This window comes from Moschus berezovskii, chromosome 17 (genome assembly GCF_049115385.1).
Source record: "Moschus berezovskii isolate FMDL1 chromosome 17, NW_MosBer_1.0, whole genome shotgun sequence".
NCBI lineage: Eukaryota > Metazoa > Chordata > Mammalia > Artiodactyla > Moschidae > Moschus > Moschus berezovskii.
Genome location: NC_142476.1, coordinates 40,835,286 through 40,852,737, shown reverse-complemented (window position 1 = coordinate 40,852,737; position 17,452 = coordinate 40,835,286). Strand labels below are relative to the sequence as shown.

Genomic DNA, 17,452 nt, shown 5'->3' with positions numbered 1-17,452 from the left:
GATTACTTGGGACGTTTGTGGCCAGGTGGCTTCCCCTTGAAGCTTTGCGGTGGGCGGTTTGGTTAGAACCCTGGGCTTCCTAGCGTTGATGTTCACCTGTGATCGGGTGGGGCCTTAGCTGCCAATTTAAAGTCCGGAGCAAGAGTCCAGGCCTGGGTGAGGCCACCTGGAGGGACCAGGAGGAAATGGGACTTAGGATGGATGAGAGCTCCCAGGGATGGGGGTGGAGAACTAGGGACACTCACAGAGTTTGGAAAGCACAGGAGTCCTGGCCTGGGGCTCCCTGCCGGGGATGGGGAGGAGCAGCCCCCGGGGCTGTGGTGAGGCTGGGGAGTTGGGAGCCTGCAGCGGGGGAGATGAGGCGACAGGTCCTCTACTGGCCCCTTCCCAGAGTCTGCCATGCCTGGTGCGTGACTGGCATGTGGGGTGGAGGAGATGACACATTGGGGGTCAGATGACTGAGGGAGGGTCACCCACCAAGCTCGCTGCCTCCCAGCTGGCCCCTGCCGGGCTCCGTCGGAGATCTGAGCCCATGGGGCCTCATTGGATGGCTCACCTGGCCAGATGATGTGCATGGGCCTTGGCTGGGGTGGGGGCTCCGGCCGGGTGGGCATCGGGGCCAGCCTGAGCTGCCCACGTGACCTGCTTCCGAGCAGTGTGGGGAGGGGCTGCCCCAGAGGAGCAGGGCGCGGTGACAGAGCTGGTTTCCAGACAAACAAGAGGAAAGAATGTTTTCAGAACTGAGACAGAGTGCGGGGCCGTGGCGGTGGCTGGGCTGAGCGTGTGGGCGGGCAGCCGCCAGCAGGTGTAACGTAACTGGGACAGAGATGTCAGTCAGCCAGGTCCATGGCTGCCACGTGTGGACCCCGTGTGCGGCGGGTGTTAGGGCCTTGGCAGAGGGCGGGGTGGTCCTGTAAGGAGTAGGGTGCTGCCAGGCCCTGAGTTCCTGCCATCTCAGAAGCTGTAGTTTGTCTTAAAAATGTTTTTCTCGCTTTCAGTGGGAGAGGGGTACAATGCTTGCACACACACGCGTGTATAGCAGACTGGGTGCTCTGCCCCTCTCCTGTGGACCCTCCCTCTCTGGGGCAGCGACCTGCGGTGGCCCCTGCCTGCAGGCAGAGCCGGCTGGTGGAATTTCCTGCAGGTGGGGAGGGAGCCCCACTTCTTACCTGTGCTCGTCACCACCAGGAGGAGGGGGATTTCCAGCCCCTGCGGGAGGCTCCCCGCCTGAAGCTTCAGGTTAACCGTTAAGCAGAGAATCCTGTCTCTTGGTTCCGATTTTAAAGGCACCGAAGACACAGAACAGCCTCTGCCTTGGGGCACCAGGATGAGAGCTCTGTGTGGGAGGAAGCATGAGCACACATGTGCACGTGTGCCTGTGCTCGTCTCCCCTCACGCCCCACAGTGCCGGCATGCTGGCTGTTCTGCTGTCCCAAGGGCCCTCGGGGCTTGTCTTTCCTGTCCCCCCTGAACCCAGGTGGCTGTGGGGTCAGGGAGAGCCTGGCACAGCCTCCAGAGTGTTGGGAGAGGCAGCGCTTGTCCAGCCGGGGGCAGAGCAGAGGGTCTGTCCTCATGGGCCACCCCTTCCAGACACAAGCCCAGGGGTTCACGGGGGCAGCACACACACGTCCGGGCACGTGGGGCTAGCACCACACATGCGTGGCACACGTGTGGCTGACACACGCTGCCAGGCACACGTCACAGCCAGGACGCCCGGCAGTACGTGCCCAGCAGCACGTGTTGGGTCTGTGTGGGCAGTTTATCCTCTTCCAGTCCTGGAGGCTGGACATCGGAGACCCAGGTGTGGGCATGGCCAGTGTTGCCATGTAGACAACTGTTTTCTCTGGGTCCTCACGTGCCCTGACCTCCTTTTACGTGGACACAAGCCATACTGGATCAGGCCCACCTGTGACCGCACCCCGCCACCACTGCACCCTAAGAGGCCCCTTCCAGTATAGCTGCATGAGGGTTGGGCTTCCATGTGCAGGTTGTGGCACTAACGTGAATTCAGCCCCTGACGCCTGCCGTGCTCAGGGACATGCAGCTGCTTTCTCACACCTGCACACACATGCCCATGCTGGTGCTCACTGTGGGCACCGGTCAGGAGGTGCCCGATCTACCAGAACTTCTGGCATTGGTCTGGGCTACTTTTGGACACTTGGGCCAGTGACCGTGCTCTGGAGCCCCCAGTACCACCTCCCCTCCCCAACAGTTGATGCCTGACCCCATGTGCTGCCCTGGCTCACCCACGGACTCTGGGCACTCTTTGGCGGAGCGGAGGGTGAGGATTGGCATCAGTGCAGCCCCCCCATTTCTCCTGAGGGTTTGGCCCTGCAGAGACAGTGGGAGTCTAGAAGCAACGAGCCAGGTGAAGGCGTCCCAAGACCATTCTGGTCCGGGCAGCTTGGCTAGGCTGGGCAGGGCAGGGGGGCAGCCAAGATGCCTGGCTGAAGGGGCTCTGGCTCCACTTTACTGTGAGACAGGAGTGGGAGTGTCCTGTGGGGGGTGCAGACCAGCTGGAATGGAGAACTGGCCTGGCCCTGGCAGGGCTGGGGGAGCTGTGGTTCCCCCCTCGGACCCTGGGTCTACACACCACAGCGGCTGGCTGGGCTGAACTGAGGCCTGTGGGCATTGTAGCGGGGTCGGGGCCCCTGGAGCCCAGGGCCAGAAGAGAAGGCTGGGAGTGGGCTTCCCAGACTAGCTGCCTTCCAGCGCTTCCTGGGGCCCTCCTAGTCCCCTCCTGGTCCCCTCCTCCTGCCCTCCCCACCCCTCCCCCGCAGCCCTTATAGCCACATCCTGCAAGGAAAAACCCCAGACTCCCAGAGCCTCGGAGCTGAGAGGAGCTGAGAATGTGCGTGGGGACCCAGCCGCCCAGGGCGCGGTGCTCAGCCCTCCTGCTCTTCGGGCTCATGCTGGGTGCTGCGGCCCAGCCCCACTGTCCTGGGGACACCTACCCCAGTGGCAAGAAGTGCTGCAAAGAGTGTGAGCCAGGTGAGTGGCCTGGACATGGAGTGGGGGAGGGGTGCCTGCAGGGACCTCCGACCAGGAGACAGGGTCGGAGGACATAGATGGGGTGGCAGGGACCTGCAGATGGGGTCACGCGCTGCAGGTGTCATGAGGCAAGTGGAGTTGGGTTAGTGGGTGATCTGGAGCCACGCCTGGGATGATGGGCCAGCCAGAGGCTGGGTGGGGCTCCTGGGGGAGCGCCGGGCTGTGCAGGGCTCTGACCCCAGCCTCCCTCAGCAGGTTATGGGATGGAACGCCGCTGTACCCATGGCCGGGACACAGTGTGCAGCCCGTGTAAGCCCGGCTACTACAATGAGGCCGTCAACTATGAGCCCTGCAAGCCCTGCACCCAGTGCAGCCAGAGTGAGCACCACGGGTGCCCGGCACCCATGTCAAGACTCGACCGTGGCGGGGGCCTGCCCTGCCTCCTGGGGCCCCACAACCAGCTGAAACGACCGACAGGGCACCTCCCCTTCCTAGGGGGCCAGGACCATGTGGCTTCAGGGTGGGGGTGGGGTGAGACCCAGAGTCAAGGGCTGCAGAGGGTCCTGAGCAGACTGGAGGTTGTTAGAAGGGTGGTCAGAGCTGCCGCGGGTGACCCTTGGGGCCGTGTGACCAGGAGGGATGTGGCGTACGTGGTGAAAGAGAACTAGAAGCCACTCAGCCATGAGGGGCTGCGGCCAGGAAGGTGGCTGTGGACCCTTGGCCCCCATCCTCACCCTGCTCTGCAGCTCTGGCCTCCCCACTGACTGCACCCACCCCACCCAACCCCCAGGAAGCGGGAGTGAACCCAAGCAGAGATGCACACCCACCAGAGACACGGTCTGTGGCTGCAGGCCGGGCAGCCAGCCCCAGGACAGCTACGGCTACAAGCGTGGAGTTGGTGAGGGGGGCCTTGGGAGCTATGTGGAAGGAGCATGTCCCTCACACACTGTCACTGCTCCTCCCAGAGCCCCCACCCCAGCCCCAGCTGAATGCCCCTTCCCCAGCAGATCACACCAAGATGGGGGTGGGGGTCTCCCAGGTCAGGGCCCACGGGCATGCAGGCGGGGAGGGGCTTTCAGAGACCCTGGGAAATGAGCCTCTGGGCACCCCAGGGGTGGCAGATGGGCAGAGCCTGCTGACTCTTTTGCAGACTGTGCCCCGTGCCCACCAGGACATTTCTCCCCGGGCAATGACCAGGCCTGCCAGCCCTGGACCAAGTGAGTGTCCCTGTGGCCATAAGGCTTGGGTGGCCTGGGGTCTGGGAGCCAGGGGTCAGTTCTGGGAGTAGGGAGCTGCTGGCTGGGAGCTCCTGGGCCTGACTCCTTGTGGCCCTAACCCCGCCCCACTCCGTGATGGTCCCTGCCCCCACCATGACCCCTGCTCAGCCCTGGCCCAGCCTCCCACTGGCCTTCCTACTGGGTCAGAGTAGGGAGCCTGTGAGACCCCAGCCCAGGCCCTGGGAGTGTGAGAGCCTCACTCACTCACAGCAGAGAGGTTCCTGTCCTTGTCGGGCTGAGCCAGAGCAAGCAGGAAGAGAGTAGACGGGTTTGGGAGAGGAAGGTGCAGGTGGGAGCAGGGTAAGCGCAGGAGGGCCCGGCAGAATCTACAGCCCCTCTCCTTGCCACCTTTGGCCTGGACTCTGATACTGCCTGAGTGACCAGTGTGGACCCTGTTGCTTCCCACATCTCCCTGGTACTGCTCCAGTTCTGGGCCCATCCCACTGATGGGGGAGGAGGATGGGAATGTGGCCTAATCAACACCCTTGCCCGCCCTCAGCTGCACCTTGTTAGGAAAGCGAACATTGCGGGCGGCCAATAGCAGCTCGGACACCATCTGTGAGGACAGGAGCCCCCCGGCCACACCACCGTGGGAGACCCAGGGCCCCCCAGTCCAGTCCACTACTACCAAGCCCACCACCTCCTGGTCTGAGGCCTCACAGGGGTCCTCCATGCCCCACACAGAGCCCCCCAAGGGTAAGGGGACCTGGCCTTGCCCCAGCAGGGCCCTCCCCCCAACCCAAAAGGGGAGTGGGATGGGTGGGGAGGATGGGAGTAGAGACTTCCTCTGGGCTCAGTGGGGCCCTCCCTTTTGTGGGTCCCTTCCCCTGGCAGACCCCACCCAGTAGGCCCTGCCTCCTTACAGCCCCTGAGCTGTCCGCTGTCTTGGGCCTCGGCTTGGGCCTGGGCCTCCTTGCCCCTGTGGCTGCCATGCTGGCCCTGCTCCTCCACCACAGGGCCTGGAGGCTGCTGACCAACACCCCCAAGCCCCCAGGTGAGTGCTTGTGGTGGGCCCCAGACCAGATGGCCTCCAAAGGTGTGGTACCTCTGCCCACCTCCCACCTCTCGCCCGTACCTCCTCCCCAGGGGGAAACAGCTTCCGGACCCCTATCCAAGAGGAGCACACCGATGCCAACTCCAGCCTGGCCAAGATATGAACAACGTTCTCTGGGGTGGGAGCCGGTGACCCCTCCCCAGGCTGCGGCCCCCAAGGGGCAGTGGGGGCCCCCAGGTGCAGGTTGCCCCCCTGCCACCCTTGCACGTGGCACCCTGACCCCTGCCCTGTGCCGTTTTAGGTGCTCCTGGGCTGGCCCTGGGCTCTACTATGTATGCTGTGCATACTCCCCGCCCAGGGTGGGCCTCCAATAAATGGCGTTGGCAGATGTGGGCCTCTGACTGGGCTGCCTGGGGCTGGGGGTGGGCAGGGGCTCCCCTGGATCCCTTACAGATCCCAGGGCTGATGTCCTGTTCCCTGGGCACATGCCAGCACCTGTAGGGGGTGGGGGAGCCAACATAAGTGCCCTGGGGAGTCAGTGCTGCACCTGTCAGCCACATGAGACCCTAACCCAGGCACCTTCCCTGGGCCACTTGGGAGAGGCTGGCAGGGGCTGAGTACTGATGGGAACTCCGAGGCCCTGGCCCCAAAGGTCATCTAGGACCACCCTTTGGATTGCTGGGGCTCCTCCCAGGAGAGGGCACAAGTGTCTGTTTCTTCTCAAACCCCATGCCCTGCTAGACCCAAGTGTATGGTGACTCTATGACCCCCACGACACCTGCAGGGCCCCTGAGTCCCCTGAGACCAGCTCCATGCCCTCGGGGAAACTGGATGCTTCTGAGAGGGCTGATCCTTCAGCCACCCCCAGTGGGAACAGAACCGGCACCATTATGTGAAAAGGTTCCTGGGTGGGAAACCTGTGTCCATGGACAGCGGAACAGGCTGTGAAAGCCCACGTGGTCAGACGGTCCTGCTGGTCAGCACTGGGGCGGCCCTGGCTTGGGCAGAGGTGTGGACTTGGGGTGAGTGGCCAAGGGCTCACTCGAGGTGTGCAGGTTAAACAGCTCAGGGAGCCCAGGTCAGTGTGGAAATGCTCCACAGCCCATAGACATTTGCGCCCCGGGTGTTCAGACAGATTGCAGAGCTACAATGAACCGAAATAAAAGACTACTGAGCTGCTGTTGGGAAGTGGAGGAGCAGAGAAAATCCGGGCAAGAGCCTGAGGCCTCACCTGCTGCACTTGGCAAATGAGTGCCTGGCTTGCTTTCATACCTTTCCCTGCTTGGTGGCCAGGACCCCAGGCATTGCTGCACCAAGAGGGTCCTACAGCAGTTGAAGATCCTCCTGCCACATGTGTCAAGCTGCCGTCTTGCCCCCTGCCCCAAGTTTCTTGGACTGGCTTTCTCCCCAGAGCTGCCCCGGAGGCCCATCCATCTCTCCTCAAACCTCTGACCCCTGGTGGCCTCCTGGGGAAAAGGGACAATGGGACCATCATGTGTTCTTGGAAGGCTCTCAGGATGCAGCAGTGAACACACACACCCTGTGCCCTTGGAATGGGCAAGAAATTGGCACCACCGGTCAGGGGCCTGTGGTCCCTGGGCAGTGCAGAGACCGTGCGGAGAGGCTACGGAACAAGCCGGAGGGACCTAGGGGACAGCCCAGGGCCTTAGGGCCTGGAATGTCGAAGGTCATGGGAAGGGGCTTCCTCCCCAAACCTCCCAGCTGCTCCCTCAGCCATGAGCCCCCACCTGACCGCTTGCCTGGCGGCTCTACCTCTGAACAGCTGGCAGATGGACGGACAGAGGTTGATCACTTTCAGTTTGCTTTGATGCTGCCGCTAAGCACACCACTCCTGTCTCTGCTGACAAGCCTCCTAAACCCTGCTGAACTACCCCCTGGGCCCACAGACACCCCCCTGATATGCCCACACTGGTCCCTCCCTGCTCCAGGGCCCCCACCTGGCTCCCCATCCTCCCTGCTCAGCCCTCCTGATTAACACCTGGAACCCGTGTGGGACCCTCTGCCTCATGAATGAGCGTCACTTGTGTGAGCTGAGACAAATGATGAAAAATGTGATGAGCTGCTCAAAAAGCGTTGGAAAATACAGCTGGCAGATAGAGATCTCCCCCGCAGTGCCAGGTCACAGAAACTCCTCAGCTTGCGGCTGTGTGGGAGGGCCCTTCCGGAGCCTTGGGGACCAGAGGGCGACACAAGTCCCCACCCCCAATGTCACTCTTGCCTCTTGTCACACACGACCCTCCCTCTGGTTTCCTGCTGCTGCAGGTAGCAGTCCCCTTTGCACAGACAGCTGCCCCCTGGTGCCTGCCGTGCTGGTCAGCTTCCAGAAGGGCCAATAGAGAGGACCTGGTTGGACAAGCATCATTTTAGGGGATTTATCATTTTTTTCTTAGGCTCTTACCAGAATTGGGGTGACACCAACCTGGTACAGACCTGACTGTTCAGGCCTTTAAAATGAGCAGTGGCAGAAAGTCCAAAACCACCCATTTCTCCACTCTGCACCTTGCTCTGGGGTCCAGTGATTGCTCAAACCCTCCTCCAATCTAGGAGCTGAGCTGCAATCTGGGGGTCCTCAGAGAGGGCCAGTCCTACGGGCCTCACCTTGCCCTCTAGCAATCAGAGCCACAGCACCCGCAGCTGCTAAGTCGCTGCAGTCGTGTCCGACTCTGTGCGACCCCATAGATGGCAGCCCACCAGGCTCTGCCATCCCTGGGATTCTCCAGGCGAGAACACTGGAGTGGGTTGCCATTTCCTTCTCCAATGTGTGAAAGTGAAAAGTGAAAGTGAAGTCGCTCAGCCTTGTCCAACTAGTAGCTACCCCAGGGACTGTGGCCCACCAAGCTCCTCTGTCCATGGGATTTTCTAGGCAAGAGTACTGGAGTGGCTTGCCATTGCCTTCTCTGCAGAGACCCTTCCTTTTCTGCAGGGCCCAGTTGTTTCTCTGAGGAGGGCCTTGCACATCCTGGGACTTGAGTCACAAATCCTGTCATTCTCAAACCAAGTTTCATGGGTCTGCCCTGGTCACCACGTCATGGCCCTCAACATACCTGTGGGTGCCACCAAAATCACACTACTGGGACCCCCACTGCACACCCTACAGCATTCCCAGGGATCTCCGCCCATTTCCCCTGTATCAAGCTTCCACTTGAGGGCCAAGCAGTCTAGGGAGGCTTCCTGAAGGAGGCAGGGCCCCAAAATATAAGGTGAAGAAACTAAGGTTCATAGAGACAAGGGACAGTCTCACGGCAAACTGCAGCCTGGACAGCCCCTCCTCCCCACTTCAGGGTTCACTTGGTGTTTCTAGAGGCTGAGTTCTCAGCCTCAAGAGCTCAAGTGCTCCATCAGGGGCCAGCACCTCCCCACGGGCTGATGGGATTTCTGTGGGGAGAGCTGGGTTGAAGTCTGCAGGGCAGGCAGGGCTGCAGCCTGGACAGCCCCTCCTCCCCACTCTGCAGGGTTCGGCCAATGACTGGTCGTCTCTCCTTGCTGGCTCCTCCTCTCAGGCGTCAGCACAGCTGTAGCCTCCAGTGTGTGTGATGTCTGGAGCCTGGCCAGGCCCACTTGGCCAAGCTGAGGGGCAGGGGGAGACTTGTCCTAATTTCCCAAAGTGGGGGGCTTGTTCTAATCCTCAGAAAGTAGGGACTCGTTCTGATCCCTGGATGGGTTGTGAGGCTGCTCAGTGATGGCAATCCAGGACTTCTGGGAGATTGTGGGGTCCCTGGCCTGGAGGCTTCAGAGGACGAGGGATTTCATCCCACCTGCTCTGGGTGTTGGAGGGGCCTCACAGGGCCCCCTGGGGAGGCTGGAGGTGGAGAGGGGGTCAACCAGGAGCCAAGGGGCACAGTGAGGAAGCTGTCTTTGTTGGGGGTGTGCCCCTCCCCCAGTGACTCAGGATGCTGTCCGCCACCCCGCATCCGGCGCCCACCCACACTCCAGTTCCTTCAGGCCTGGTGGCTGCAGGTTTTACATAGAAAACATTTCTGACCACCCGCCGCCTGCCCTCCTTGTGATGTGGCTGGGGATACATGTGGTGTTTCCCCTGACAAGGCACACACATTTAGGTCACATTTAGTTTCCGGAAAAGAATTCCTGGGCCAAAGGGCATGATCACTTAGGAATCCCCCAAGGTCACCTTCACACATGGGTCTCCCATGTGTCTTGTCCTCTGTGGTCAGCTGCTCTGCAGCCTACAATGGGACCTGCTCTCTTGGGGTTCCTTTGGGACCCCTTGAATTGGTTTTTTCTTTTTTTTGGTTACACACAACTTGTGGGATCGTAGTTCCCTGATCACAGGTTGAACCCTAACCCTAACACTGCCTTAGGCAGTGAAAGCACTGAGTCCTATTAACTAGACTTCCAGGGAATTCCCATCCCTTGAATTTAAAACAAAAAAAGTATTTTTTATAGCAGTTTTAGGTTCTCAGCAAGTGAGGGGGAACCTTCCCCCCATCAATACCCCCTCTTCAGTCGCTCAGTTGTGTCCGACTTTTTGTGATCCTGTGGACTGCAGCACGCCTGGCTTCCCTATCCATCACCAACTCCTGGAGTTTGCTCAAACTCATGTCCATGGTTGGTGATGCCATTCAACCATCTCATCCTCTGTCATCCCCTTCTCCTGCCATCAGTCTTTCCCAGCATGAGTGTCTTTTCCAATGAATCAGCTCTTCACATCAGTGGCCAGAGTACTGGAGCTTCAGCTTCAGCATCAGTCCTTCCAATGAATATTCAGGGTTGATTTCCTTTAGGATAGACTGGTTTGGTCTCCTTGCAGTCCAAGGGACTCTCAAGAGCCTTCTCCAACACCACAGATCGAAAGCATCAATTTTTCAGTGCTCAGCTTTCTTTATGGTCTAACTCTCACATCCATACGTGACTACTGGAAAAACCGTAGCTTTGGGGGCTAAGATGGACCTTTGTTGGCAAAGTAATGTCTCTGCTTTTTAATATGCTGTCTAGGTTTGTCATAGCTTTTCTTCCAAGGTGCAAGCTCTATACAGTCAGCAAAAACAAGACGGGGAGCTGACTGTGGCTCAGATCACGAACTCCTTATTGCAAAATTCAATAACCCTGAGGACAGTGCATTTGTTACAAAAGACAAACCTGCACTGACACTTCATCCTAACCCAGAGTCGGTAGTTCACGTCCGGTGGCTCCTCCTGTGCTCTGGACAGACGTGTGATGACGCGTCCTCGCCGCTGAAGTTTCCAGAGCAGTCTCACTGCCCCAAACCTCCGCCCACGCCTTGGATTTTGAGTCGCAGGGTCTCGGGGGGTCCCGTAAGGGAACAGTTGCTCGCGCCTCTTTGGGGCGTGGCCGAGGCGGAGCGGCCCGCGGGGCGGGATCTGGGCGTGTCCGGGAGGGGCCTGCTTCCTAAAACCGCGGGGCGCGAGGCCAGGGGGACGCCATGGGGGCGAGGGGCGGGCGAGTGGCCCTGTGCGGTGTCGCACTGCTCTGCGCGCTGGGCCTGGGCCAGCGCCCCCTCGGCGATCTAAGCTGCAGCCCTAGCCAAGTTCTGCATGGGACGGGGACAGACGCACGCTGCTGCCGCTGCGCCCCAGGTAAGGCAGGCGGGAGTCCCTGCGCGCGGAGGGCGGCAGCTCGGCGAGCCTCCCCGTGCTCAGGCCAAGCTTTCTGGGTCCAAAGCCCTGATCCCAGCGCAACCCGGCGGAAGCAGAAGTGGCTTGGGGACTGGGGATTGGGGGTTGGGGGATGGTGGCCGGGAGGTGGGGCAGGGGCAGGGGGGTGTGGGAACCTTTCCCAAGACAGGTCAGGGGTCCCAGTGTGGAGGAGGGCTGTCCCTGTTCCTTCTGAGTGGGTAGTGAGCCTTTGGCCATCACTCAGGCTGTTTGGGGTTGCACCCCTCTTTCTGCCAGCTCCCTGCCTCGGACCTGCATATCTGGGTGGGAGAAAATTGGAATGGGTCAGTTTGGGGACAAATATCCCAGGGAAAACACCCAGGGTGTCACCCTGCCAGTACCTGGGGGGTGGTAAGGGGCTCTAAGAGTTTAGGTCTCAGTGTCATGGACACTGTGGCCAGCAGTCGGGGAGAGATGGGCAGGCTGCCTGGAGGGTCCTGGCAGCTGAGGGCCATGCAGGATGGAGAGGGGGCAGGGAGTAGATCTCCCAGGAGACCCCCTTGTCTGTTGGGATGGCTCCGGGTCACATTGAATCATGGTCACCCTGGGGGAGAGCAGCTTCTGGGCAATGGGGGATGCTGCCTCCCAGACAGTACTGTGCCCAGCTGAGGTAGCCCTGCCCTGCCTCCCATTTCCCTGGGGGCTAAGAGGGGGTGCCCTGGGGAGGGGGCTCCCCCCAGCTGCTGAGAGAGCTGCTTGTTCCCTGCCCAGATGAGGGGACCTGTCCTGAGCCGGACTGCCAGTGTATCCAGCCCAAGTTCCACTGTGGAGACCCACAGTGTAAGAGCTGCAAGTACCACTCCTGTCCACCTGGCCAGGGAGTGCAGCCTGAAGGTAAGGGGTTGGTGGGGGTGGCCTGTGCAGTCCAGGGGCGTTGACAGGGCCCAGCCAGAGCTCATAGCAGCTGGTATGGAAGAAAGCTTGCAGGTAGGGGTACAGACACCCTCTGGGCAGATGGGCTCCAGTGTGGGGTCCTATGGAACCCTGGCGGGCGAGCAGTTCTCTTGTTCTGGCATCTCAGCCCTCGCTGGAGGCACAGCGCCCACTGTGTGCGTGGCTCTCTTGGCCTAGGTGTCTTTGTCCAGAAATGATGCCCTTAGGGCTGGTTGTGAGGAACAGAGGGGTGTCCAGGACTGTCTGGCCCTTAGTCCCTGGCTCAGACTATGTCCAGGTCCTATACCTACCCTGCAGAGCCCAGTCTGGAGTTCAGCAGCTTGCTTGGAAGGAGCCTCTCATCCTCTTACGGGGCTCTTTACCTGGGGAGCGGGCCCTGCCTGAGCACGTGGGGGCTGGGGGAGTGAGGGCAGCAGGGGACTGTGTGAGGTTTTTGGGGCAGGGGAGCCTAGGGGTGACTGGGGCACAGCCTTACCCCAATCTCCAGGGCCCTCACAAGCCTCCTGCTTCCCAGCCTCCTAGAGCAAGTGAAGGCCCAGCCTGGCTCTTGCCAGGCTTCAACCCCGCCCCCCGCCCCACTCCATCATTTGCAAGCAGATCCTTCCCCTCCCTCATATCCCTTCAGGGACCCTCCACTCAGCCCTAAGTCACAGCCTGCCCTGGAAAGGGGCACATTGGGGACCTGATTTATCCCAGGCCCAGGTCCTGTGGGCACCAGAGGCTCCAGTCAAATGGATGAGGTTGGGGGGGGTCCTTCTGCTGGGGATCTGGACACCAGCAGGATCCCACCCCAGCCATCCCTGCAGCCAGTGTATCTTTGTCTGTCTCCAGGCAACTTCAAATTCGGCTTTGAGTGTGTTGACTGTGCCGTGGGGACCTTCTCTGGGGGCCATGAGGGCCGCTGCAAGCCTTGGGCAGAGTGAGTGCTGGTGGGGCCTTCTGGTGTCTGGCGGTCCAGGCAGGCTTGAAGGCGGGGCCTCTGCTGTCCTTTCTGGTGCAGTGACCCCCAATAGCTCAGAGGACTGCATCTGTGCGGAGGAGTGCTCGGGTCGCTGAGGGCTGACCGAGGGCTCTGTCCTTGTGTCCCAGCTGCATCCAGCTTGGGTTTCCCACCCTGTTCCCCGGAAACAAGACGCACAATGCTGTGTGCGGCCTGGGGCTCCCGCCCACTGAACCACCCAGCCCGTTGACCTTTGTCATCCTCGCCCTGGCTGCCTGCATCCTGGCCCTGACCGTGACCCAGCTAAGCCTGCACATCTGGCAGCTGAGGAGGCAAAGAGTGTGGCCCCCAGGTCAGTTGTGCCTTGTGGAGGGGGGGGTTCCCTGCCTGCTTGCTAATCGCAGCCCCTCTGCAGAGACCCAGCTCCTGGAGGCCCCGCCACCCCCACCTGAGGACGCCTGCAGTTGCCAGTTCCCTGAGGAGGAGCGGGGTGAGCGGCTGTCAGAGAACAAGGGCCGCCAGGAGGACCTGTGGGTGTGAAGTGCACAGGGCCCATGCCAGGCCCTCTCCGGAGCTGGCCCAGGCTGGCCCTCAGAAGCAAGGGCTCTGGGCCCTGCAGTGGGGCCCCAGCTCTGGGCCCGGCCCTGCTCCCCTCGATGGTGGAAGCAGGTGGGGGATGGTGACAGTGACCAGTGCCCTGGATCATGCCGAAGAGGCGGCAGCTGTGGCCGGACCCCGTGGAAGACACAGACGCACAGCAGCTGCCTTCCTCTCTTGCTGCCCCACTGGGGCTGCATCTGTGGGCCCCTGGTTCCCAGGACAGGAGGCTAAGGACCTGGCTACAGGCAGCGCTCAATAAACACTTGTCCAGTGACCTAAGTGGATGTGTACTGGGGGAGAAGGGACAGGTTCTGGATTCTCCCCCACCAATGCTCACAGTCTCTTCCTAGCTGAGGTGGGAGTCAGGGTGGGGCTGAACCGGGACCATTACAGTCCTCAGCTCAAGCCCTCAGCTGGGACCACAGGGAGGCATGTTTTGCTGGACCCCTGCCCTCTGTGCCCCTTGGCTGCCCTGTCCAAACCAATTCTCCGGGGGTTGGCCAGGCAGTTGCTCGGGTCCTTGGTGTGTGTCTGGTCTCTGTGCCATGGGTGCTCCAGACTCTGGTTCTGGGCTGGCTGCACGTCCTGCTGGTCCCTGTGGGGCACCTACCCTTGGGTCATTGGGCCCCAATCTGGGGCAAGGTAAGTTTCCGCCCACACTTCCTGGTGGATGTGGGCAGCCTCAGAGTGTCCTGGTTCTAGCCCTCTGTCCAAGCCCTCCTGTTGGCCTCCACCACCTCACAGGGCCCTCACTCTTGGGGCACTGTCCTGGGGTCTTGCCCAGTGGAGGTGAGCAGTGTTTTTCAGCCTCTTGGCATCGCGACACCTGGGGAGTCTGATAAGGTCTCCATGGCATCCAGGGTGTGGCTGGCGGGCCAGTGGAGACGCGTCTTGGCAGCAGCCCTCTCCAGGTGTCAGTACACCTTGCCCCCCTGCTGTCTGTGGCCCCAAGTGTTCTAGCACCGTCCCCCTCTCCCCTGCTCACTGTGCTCTCCCCACCCACCTGCACGTGGCCCAGGAGAACCCCTTGATTGACTGGTCCCCACCCCCACCTAGTTCCAGGGAGGCAGCTGGGCCCAGCTCAGAGCAGGAAGTGGAGGGGAGAGAGGCTCTGTGCTCTTCATTTCATCCCTTGTGGGGCACAGCCCGCTTCTGCCTGGAAGGAGGGGCGTGACCGGCTCATGACCATTCACACAAGGTGAACAACCTCTTGGGTCCTAGCTCTGGGGGCCCAGGGAGCCAACTAGCTGCCACACACACCCTTAGGCTCCTCCTCTGCCCCCAAGCCAGGTCTCCGGCCCCCCGCCAACCCTCGCCCACCCGCCTCCAGGAAGGCCCTCCTCATCGCCGTCGCCTGGGTTCCTTGACTGCCCCTCCTCACCTGTGGGGAAGGGGTCCCCACCCTGGCTCAGACGCCTGCTGAGGCCAGGAGTCAGGTCCTAGACAGCCTCGCAGGCGGGAGCGTGTTCCGCTGACTCAGCGTGGAAAGTCCTCGCGGGCAGCCAGCGTGGGAGGAGTGCCCGGAAAGTCAGCCCGTGGGCGGTGGGGTGACGCCAGGTGGTGGGGTGACGTGGAGCAAGCGGGGGATTCCTGCTCCGCAGCGGGCAGGGGACAAGGGGACTTGCCCGGCTCAGCGCAGGGACTGGAAGAGGGAGGCCAAGCTTTTGGGGGGGTGGGCAGCGAGGACGACTCAGGGAGCCCCTGCCACTGGACCGGTCCCTCCCAGCATGCTCCCCTCCTCCCTGCAGAGCACCTCTGCCCCACCAGGCCTGCCCACTACTGGTCACCCCAGCTCCCTCTGCTCACTCCCTGTTCTCCCCACTCCTGGACTCATGTCCCTCCCTGGCAGCCTCCTGGGAGCTGATAGCAAGCTGGACCTGAGCTGAACTGAGGCGCCCCAGCTGAAATCCCACAGAGCAGGTAGGGGTGTGGAGGGGCTAGGTTGAGGGGAGGCAGGAGGCTCAGGTGGGTTGCCCAGGGCCGGGTGTGCACAGGCTCCCGCCAGTCACTTTCGCAGGGGAGGACTTGCAGGAGCAAGTCCAAGTTGGGAGGAGGGAGGCCCTGGGTGGGCCTGGGATGCAGAGCTCAGGGCAGCAGGAGGCACAGGAGGCTCAAGTGTTGCTGATATGTGGGGAACGGAGGGGGCTGGTGTGTTGAGGGGCTCCCACCTGCTCCCGCTCAGCCCAGTGTGCTGGGATGGGCACAGTTATAGGTCATGAAGCCCAAGAATGACCCAAAGGTGAGATTCTGCCCAGGCCAGCTCCAGCCCTTTGCTGCTCCCCCCGGGAACTCCCCAACCCCAACCAGAGAGGCTCTCTAGCTGCTTAACTCCTCCCCTCTCCTCCTCCCGTCAGGCTCCAGCCTCAGATAAGGGCCCAGAGGCCATCCTCTGTTCCCAGAAGGGCTTCCGGCCACAGCAGCGTCTCACCCAGCCATAGCACCTCGCCTTGCTTGAAAAGGCCCCTGACCCCCGCCTTCACTGAGATCTGGACTCAGCCAGTGTGGGACACCCTCCCAAGCGGACAGACACGCCCACAGAGGGCATAGAAAGGGAGTTTGTCCTAGACAGAACCGGATGTCTCCCCTCCCCCAGCCCCAGTCCTAGGGCAGCTTCAGGGGGCTATCCAAGGGCAGGTGGCCCCTGCCTGCCCCCTCACCAATCAGATAGGTCCATGGTGCTAAGTCTGGCCACTCAAGGGCCCTGACCAGGAATTGGAGCCATCATTCCCCCCAATCCCCACCATAGTTTCAGCACCATGGCCACTCCTCTGCAACTGGGCTGAGCTCTGGCTCTGCAGTGGTTTTCAGGGCCCTGAACCCCCGCTTCCTAATAAGAAGTGGCCATGCCCTGTGGAGAGGAGTCTTTCCAGAGACACTGATTTGGGCCATGGCTGTTCTGAACCCTCTATTTGGAGACACATTGCAGGGAAGAGGGGTTTGAGGGGGATCCTCTGAGTCCTGTGGGCTCTTTAGTGGAAACAGACTCCTGACTGCCAGGGACTGCAGGAGGATCCAGATGGGGGGCAAGGGTGCAGCCATTCATCACTGGGGATGAACGAGCAGCAGGAAAACCTCATTTATTGTCACCCAGGTTCTCCGGGTACGAGGGGCCCAAGAGCTGCAGATAGTCCAGGGTTTGGGGTTGCCCAGGGATGGGGGCCCAGTCCGGACGTGCACGTCTCACCCCACCATGGTCCCTGGGGGCCACTGCACCCACTTGGGGCCCAGGGACAATGGAGGCCTCAGACCAGCTTCCCTTCTAGCATCGGGTCACCTCTGCAGATACTGCCTTGACCGGCTGGGGATCAGTCCTGCTGGAGGAGAGCTGGAACATCTAGGGGCAGCACTGTTCTACCATGGGCCAAGTCATGAGCCCCAGGACAGCGTGGGCGAAGGCCCTGTGGGCGGGATGTGAGGAAGGGGCAGGAGAGGTCTGGGGGCTGAGACGTGGGGTGTAGAGGCTCCTCAGGGGCACCCAGGGGCTGAGCCTGAGGTGACATGGCTATGCAGTGACCTTCACCCCAGTAAGGAAAGACTGGTACAGACCCTGAAGACACTGATGTGGGTGTGCCCATCCAGGGGGCCACCGCTCCCTGATGGAGACTGGTTTTCACCCTCCCCAGCCTCGGGGTGCAGAGCTGGCCACTGGGCTGCAGAAGTGGCAGTGCTGAGCTTGATGCCTCATGGAGAGCCCACCAGACACGCTGGTGGGGGGCAGGTGCATTCAGGGCTCCTGGACCTTTGTCATACAAAGCGTGCTTCTGACCTGGGGACCCTACACTCCTGGCCACAGCAGCAGGACGAGGAGGGAGTGCAGTGGTGGGGATGCATGGGTGAGCTGTGAGTAACAGGGCAGGTTGGTCCTGGCCTGGGGCCTCACTGGCTCTGTGACCCAGGAGGACTGTCTCTACCTCTCTGAGCCCCAGGTTTCATTTGGTTCTTCTCTCCCTGACTCCCTGACTGACTGTGCACCTCCAGTGGACTGGCCAGTGGCTCCGCGGCCCACACTGCCCTCTAGCGTGCTCTGGCCCTCGCACCCCTGGGAAAGGAGTGGGAGGGGCAATGGGGGAGGGGAAGACAAGCCCCATTGCGCACTCCAGTG

At 61.4% G+C, this 17,452-nt stretch overlaps 2 protein-coding genes across 4 annotated transcripts; both read left to right on the top strand.

The window, feature by feature from the left end:
* The first annotated feature begins 113 nt into the window (after window positions 1-113).
* Window positions 114-5,650, top strand: TNFRSF4 (TNF receptor superfamily member 4). 2 transcript variants are annotated; one of them, XM_055419318.2, is made up of 7 exons: window positions 114-2,991; window positions 3,247-3,369; window positions 3,782-3,889; window positions 4,142-4,208; window positions 4,768-4,964; window positions 5,134-5,262; window positions 5,355-5,650. In XM_055419318.2, exons 1-7 carry the CDS (start codon window positions 2,850-2,852, stop codon window positions 5,423-5,425), a joined length of 837 nt encoding a protein of 278 aa, XP_055275293.2. In that variant the 5' UTR covers window positions 114-2,849; the 3' UTR covers window positions 5,426-5,650. The 2 variants fall into 2 exon arrangements, with proteins under 2 accessions (XP_055275293.2, XP_055275292.2); XM_055419317.2 differs by having other exon boundaries at window positions 3,244-3,369.
* A 5,005-nt stretch (window positions 5,651-10,655) lies between these two features.
* Window positions 10,656-13,624, top strand: TNFRSF18 (TNF receptor superfamily member 18). 2 transcript variants are annotated; one of them, XM_055418815.2, is made up of 5 exons: window positions 10,656-10,838; window positions 11,628-11,750; window positions 12,642-12,729; window positions 12,900-13,102; window positions 13,166-13,624. In XM_055418815.2, the coding sequence occupies exons 1-5, from the start codon at window positions 10,685-10,687 to the stop codon at window positions 13,288-13,290; spliced, it is 693 nt and encodes a 230-aa protein (XP_055274790.1). In that variant the 5' UTR covers window positions 10,656-10,684; the 3' UTR covers window positions 13,291-13,624. The 2 variants fall into 2 exon arrangements, with proteins under 2 accessions (XP_055274790.1, XP_055274789.1); XM_055418814.2 differs by having other exon boundaries at window positions 10,657-10,838; window positions 12,900-13,624.
* Window positions 13,625-17,452: the final 3,828 nt, after the last annotated feature.